Source organism: Papaver somniferum, chromosome 6 (assembly GCF_003573695.1).
Source record: "Papaver somniferum cultivar HN1 chromosome 6, ASM357369v1, whole genome shotgun sequence".
Classification (NCBI taxonomy): Eukaryota; Viridiplantae; Streptophyta; class Magnoliopsida; order Ranunculales; family Papaveraceae; genus Papaver; species Papaver somniferum.
Window position 1 is genome coordinate 72,046,722 of NC_039363.1, and position 6,500 is coordinate 72,053,221.

The window sequence follows — 6,500 nt, forward strand, 5'->3', positions numbered from 1 at the left end:
TTTGCAAACTTCATACCATTGAAAAGCATTTTAAAACATCTATGTAACGAATATAAACATGCCTATCAAATTATGCATATTTCTTATATTTCTTATAATCAATTAAAAAGATAATTTTTGAAATATCTCTTGTTTAGTGATATAGGTCACTTAATGGTGGGACAAAATCTAAAAATAAATAGGTCATTTAATGGTGGGACGGAGGGAATATTTTTTAGTGATGTTTCTCGCTGTTAAAATAGAGAAAGAGTGACGTCTTCACTGTTGATATTTTTGTACTGAATGACTCGGATATTGAAGTGTGTAGAGCTTTGGTCGTATGATGATCTTGGATTCGCAGAAAACTTGAATTTGCATCAAGAAATCGAGCTACAAAAAGAGAACAAGAGAGACCACACAACGTGTTTGTAGAAAGTCCGGAAATAATTAAACTGTTCACAATTTCAATAGTAGAACAACGTTTGGTCATTTATCTTGATTAATCATATTCGGGGTCTGTGGGTGATTAGGAAGAATGGGGTAAAGAGCTATTTTATACTTCAAGAAGACAAATGAATTTATAGTACAAAAGATAAAATCAGAAGCTCATTAAATGAATAGTTATGCATCACTAGTGGAGAAGAAATTGGATTTATAAAGGTCAGAAATCCAACTAATCATTTGTGTGTTGAGTGATTCTACATAGTGTTGTGAACTAGTTATGTTTTGGTGCTCGGTGCATGACACTAGTCCAACACTCACATCATTAATTCCATTAGGTACATGTATAGTGAATTTGATGATAAGGGTAATGTGTTTATCGCCTGAGATCTTGGATTGGTGATTTTAGTTGGGTATAATAAATTACAGGTGATTACTATGTTAAATCTAGATTTATCCATAAAATACACGAGATGCATTTGAGTGCATAATGTTTATTCTAACAGAGAAATAGGTTTTGGCCTAGATACATCCGAGTGCATAATGTATTTTTTTTCTTTTTGTTCCTCTTATTTTTCTTCTTTACTACTTGTGTTTGGATGATGCATTAATAGTGAATGTAATGGTAATGGTAGTGAATTTGTTGCTTAAGATCATGAAATAGTGATTTTGCTTGTGTATTATATATTGTAGGTGACTACTAGGATAAACCTAGACTTATCCACAGAATACACAAGATGCACCTAAGTGCATAATGTATATTCTGAAGGGAAATAGGTTTTGGCTTGGTTGCATCCGAGTGCGTACTGTATTTTCTTTTGATTCTTGTATGAAATAGATTTTGGCCAGGTGCACCTGTGTTCATAATGCACATTCTTACAGTTTTTTTTTTGTTTTGGCATGGGTGCATAATGTATATCCTATAAAAGATAAATTTTGGCTAAGTTGCACCTGGGTGCATAATAATATTTATAGAAAACTAAATTTTATGCCCGTGCTATGCAGCGGGCGACTCCGCAAACCATCCTCCGCCACCTTTATAATCACCTATGAATCGTTTAGTTGATATATTATAGAAATTCGTGGGCTAAATAATTTGTGGCAACTTGAATACCAAAACACTATTTAAATTTTCATAAAAATGAGAAAAACGTTGTTGCATAATTAACCCAAGAACTTTGTTGAATAAGTAAATAAACATGACACGATATTATTGATGGTGTGATGTGGCTTCGCTACGCCCCATCGCTAAGAATTTTTGATTTGGTGCGTGGCTCGGCTACGCCCCGCCCCGTCCCGATGCATCTTTAATTTGGCGTCGTGCGGTTTTGCCCAGCACCGTCACGATGCATTTTTTATTTGGTGTTGCACAATTTTGCCTCTCCCCGTCGCGGTGCAGTTTTATTTGGTGTGGCTCGGCTTCGCTTCACCCCAATTTTGATTTGATATGAGAGCATACATGATCCCACAACTTTTTGGTTGCCATTTCTTTTATGAATTGTTGATAACTTCAACATGGACCTGATTTAAGACATTGAAACAAATACAAAGAATCAGGTGACAATCACACCTTTAAACTTAACTTAATACAGATTGATTGTTGAACTGTAAAGTCTAAATCTTGAGAAAAATTTATCTTCTGTTGCATTTTTTAAAATGTTACACATAAAATACCCACAGATGATAGAGATCCACTTCCTGATGTCATATTCGGATAAGCATAAAATACACGCAAGGAAGCCCGTTTTATCCAACCTTTGTACATTTATCTCGATAGGCCTACCACCTTCTCTTTCAAGCTTTAGCTGTGAAGAAAATTTGCTCGTTCCAAGTCGGTATTACAAACCAAACACAGAAGCAGAGAAAATGTAATGCGTAATATTCAGTAACACGTTATTACATTTAAGCAGAACCCAGTCTTTTTTGACATATCTTGCAATCTCAAGCAGAGCCCAGTCTTTTTGTATATTCATTACATTTTAGCTTGATTAAAACTAAATAAATGGGTACTTTATCAAGTCTATAGAATTGAAGATGTTAATATCCTTTGATTGTCAGCGTAATCATTGTAGCTTATTGGAGATGTATCTTCGGAGATGTAGCCTTGACGTCCTGTCTATTTGTTATATTGTCAATAAACATACATCTTGCTGAAGCAAAGGCTAAGTAACCTGCCCTGAAATCCTGCGGCGATGACTGGCAACACGATATAGCCGAGTGCAGCAACACAATATGTCTGACCTAAAATATTCACAGAACCGGCATTAAGTTTATATCTAGGAAAGTAGCACATTTTCTCAGCAAAGAAAATGTGTAAACTCGAACAAACAAACAGGATTCGAGTTTACACGTTTACATTTAGCTACGACTAACTATAAACCTGCATTAATACTACCCGAATCTGTGATACTGAAAGGAAATCATTCAACTGGAAAATTTCATATACCAAACAGAGGAAAAAATAGAATCTATAGTTTCAATTATCGCATCTTAGGATGAAACGTAGCATAAGAAACTCCAAGGGGATAATTCTTCACATTACGGAGAAGTTCTAGAAACAAATGTAGAAGTTTTCTAAAATATCTTGATTTGTGCAATTACCAACACCAAAAATGTCCAAGTGGTCAAGGATGAAAAGTGAAAACCCATTTCGGAAGCCGTGAAAAGCATCGGATATATAAAATGAATCTAAGTTAATTTGAATAACTTGATATCTCAAAATAATTAAGAAGCTAACCTGTAAAGAGCTTGGATGCCATTTTCTTCATTATATACAACCCATCTACCATTATTAGTTTTTCCCTTCAAAACCTACAAAAAAATAAAAAGAATATTCAGTCTCATCCCAGTTCTCTAACCAATTAAAACGCTGCACAAAGGTAAATAAAAGGTCTACTTTTACCACAGCTATACCACTGCCCGAGATCACAAAAAAACCACTTTCATTAAGCCACGGTATACTGTATTTAAGATGTAAGCAGTATCCTTTTCTGTAATGGAAATACTCATCTTACCTGTTCCAGGCACAATAATTATCGGACAAAAAAAGGAAAAATATGCTACCAAATGATCTCAGATATGACTCTTCAAAGTAAATGATGTATGGCATCATCCTTACGTCGATCCTCGTGAAATGAATCCAGCTCCCAATCTTGGCCTCCAAAACTTCCCATTGCATCTTCTGCACATCATCTTTACTGAGCTTTTCAACACCAAGCTTTCGTAGGCTAGTCTCCAAAACTTTAGCACAGGTATCCCTGATAAGGATTAAAGCAATATGCAGTGTTTTAAGAACTTGTTATAATGCCTGGTTAAAGAGTGGACGCACGTAGGTCACCTATCATGCATGTTGATAGCTCCAGTTAAACACTATAGGTATTGAGGTTTAAAATATACAGAAGAGATTATAACATGGCTAACATAAGGCATCCATATCAGTTTAAGGCATTAAACAAAAGCATACATACTAAAAGAACCATGGAGCATAAGAAAGATCCTACGGCTATTTATTACTATCTTCCTAAACGACTGATTCGGCAAAGAAGCTGAAGATGTATGAAAACAAAAATTTATTAGTGGACCCAAATTTAATGAGTTTTGAAAAACAATAAAGTGTTCATTTAGTCAGAAAGCAAGAGAACTATTGTTGTGTATAAAAACAAAAGCATGCAAATATTAGTAGCAATCTTTTCCATTGAAGACGATGTTTCTTCTCATTATTATACATGTTGATACCCGAATTTGCCTAAACTTGTAAAGTTATTACCAAATAGTGAATATCAAAATGACCATGGTAGTTGGTTCAAAGATGAAGCTGTAGCTAGATGTAACCGTATCCATTTACTATAAGCATTAGTTAATTGTAATGAGAGTATGAAAAATGGTGGAAGAAAAAACATTAATAATGGATACATGCTTCGGCACATACCTCAAATGGAAAAATTCAAGCTTCCCCATGCTTGGAAATATTTAGGGAAATGTCAGTGGATGAACTGGTGTCACTGGCCTTGCCTAAGTACTGTCATTGGCCTTAGCCTTGCAATGTTGCTCCAACTGAACATCGTCAGCCTTAAAAAAAACACCTAAAGGATGAAGTAATAAGATAGAATTATTGTAACCCATATCAAAAAAAAAAAAAACCGCTCAAAGACGATAAAGCAAACATGCCAATCGGAGAGTGAAATACACGCATATATAATCCATCACTGCAGCAAATAAAAATAAAAAAAACAAAGAGCTAACAAAAAGCTTAATGTACTGAAAAAAAGATGGATAAAATAGAAAATGAAGAAAACTTGAACATAAAATAACCAAACTTACATCGTCCCTCCATAAGCTAAACCCCACTACTGCACACCACCGATTTCCTCCTCAAAATTTCTTCACATAATTACAAACCAAAGCCAAACCCAGCTAAATCTAAAGCATGACACTGTAGTGATCCCAGCTAAAGCTCTTGTACATATTGTTATTAGCTGAAGTCGGGGGTCGAAAACCTCACTTTACTGCCAAGTCCAACACTACCGCAGCTCGACACTGTTAATAGCTAAATTCAACAATTTGCTAACCAATCTCGAATCTGACAAATCAATAAAAAGAAACATTTTTAGACAAATATATTTGATCCAATGTAGTTGCAGCCAACCCTAAGCCATTAGCAACGTTTCAATGTACCACTGCAAAGAGTAAGAGATCGGAAACCAATTCAGAGAGATCTAAAATTGAACATAAATAAATTATAACCTTAACTGGAGCAAAAAACTAACCCACAAAAGCAGGATGAAAGAAAAATCGTAACTGCAATATAAAACAGAAGGGTTAGCGATCATAGATTAAGAGAAATAAAGAGACAGGAAAAGAGTTGGGTTTACCAATATATAATTGGATTTGGTTATTTATCTCTTCCTCAAATATTTACCAAATCAAACGACGATTGTAACTGATCAGTCATTCTGTACTTCTTTTTCCTAAATTCTCCATCTAATTATTTCATTCACAGACACAAACAGAAACAGCTTTAATAACACAAACAAAACCCTAGACAATCATTAAAAAAAAAAAAAAAAATGAAGAATGTGTTTTGGTCGAATAAGATTATAGAGATTATCCACAGATCAAAATACTCATAATCTACTCCATAACAAAATACAAACATGAAATACAAATCTCATGAAACCCTAAGAAGAGTAGAAACTTGAAGATCAATGGAATTAGGCTAACCCATCAAGAATCGAAATCAGATATAAATATAAGGGTTTCGACTGAAACAGTGATTTTCGAAACCAAACCGTAAGAACTAAGAAGAGAATGAATCAAGCGATACGATACCAGTGATTTTGATTGAAGTCAAGATTTTAAAAAGCGAAAGCGTAAAAGGGAAACGAGCTTTTTAAATATATAATAATATGTATAAATAAGAAGTTGTCAACTTAATAAAAGATAAATACGAAGTTCAGACAAAATAAAAGGAACAACTGAATTAACTAAGCATATAGCATACTCATACTGCCGATTCTACCTAAAAGCTTTTAAATATACTAGCCACGAATGTCTACATCATTTATATCATCACGTAGACAGTCATCGTCATCATATTTTCATGCCCCATAAATTAGGTTTATTAGTATTTAGTTAGAAAACGTGAAACAGGCCCTACTGGGGGTCAAAGGCAAGTTTTTTATTTTCTAATTTAAGCCAATTCGTAAAGCGGCGCTCTAGAAGCGCCTAGGACCTGAAGCGCACAAAGGCACCCAAAAACGCGCCCCATAAACGCCTTTTTAAACCATGATTGAAGTGAAAAGCGAAACCTCAATAAACCCTAATCTGCAAAATCGAAACAGACAAATAAGCAAACCCCAATTTCTGTTTAATGATTATCCTTCGTACTAATAAGTGTGTTTTGCTTGATCAAACATTATTATGTGGTTTTAGGGTTTTAGTTTGCTTGCGTTTTTTCTTCTTGACGTGAAAGAGAAAGTCTATATCTCTTATGTTTTTTTCTCCGTGTTTTTTTCTCCGTTTTTTTCAACCGAAAGAGTTATTTGGTGTTACATTCATATAATTCAAGGAAAAGTGGAATG

General features: G+C 34.4%; 1 protein-coding gene across 7 annotated transcripts; it reads right to left on the reverse strand.

Moving 5' to 3' along the window:
• Positions 1-2,041: 2,041 nt before the first annotated feature.
• On the reverse strand, positions 2,042-5,870 carry LOC113287962. Of its 7 annotated transcripts, none has more exons than XM_026536861.1 (7): positions 5,641-5,870; positions 5,164-5,400; positions 4,741-4,999; positions 4,349-4,502; positions 3,539-3,677; positions 3,158-3,231; positions 2,042-2,656 (listed from the first exon to the last, which is right to left on the reverse strand). In XM_026536861.1, the coding sequence occupies exons 4-7, from the start codon at positions 4,375-4,377 to the stop codon at positions 2,494-2,496; spliced, it is 405 nt and encodes a 134-aa protein (XP_026392646.1). In that variant the 5' UTR covers positions 4,378-4,502; positions 4,741-4,999; positions 5,164-5,400; positions 5,641-5,870; the 3' UTR covers positions 2,042-2,493. The 7 variants fall into 7 exon arrangements, with proteins under 7 accessions (XP_026392646.1, XP_026392645.1, XP_026392649.1 ...); XM_026536860.1 differs by having other exon boundaries at positions 5,187-5,217; positions 5,292-5,870; XM_026536864.1 differs by having other exon boundaries at positions 5,170-5,217; positions 5,292-5,870.
• Between the last annotated feature and the right edge of the window lie 630 nt (positions 5,871-6,500).

What these genes read in the sequence shown, in the direction of transcription:
- LOC113287962 (XM_026536861.1), bottom strand. Translation starts at nt 4,377, where the DNA reads ATGGGGAAGCTTGAATTTTTCCATTTGAG. An exon ending in CTTGAATTTTTCCATTTGAG is followed by an intron (nt 3,678 to 4,348) that starts GTATGTGCCGAA and finishes AATCCTTATCAG; the next exon opens with GGATACCTGTGCTAAAGTTT. An exon ending in TTCATTTCACGAGGATCGAC is followed by an intron (nt 3,232 to 3,538) that starts GTAAGGATGATG and finishes ATTTTTTTGTAG; the next exon opens with GTTTTGAAGGGAAAAACTAA.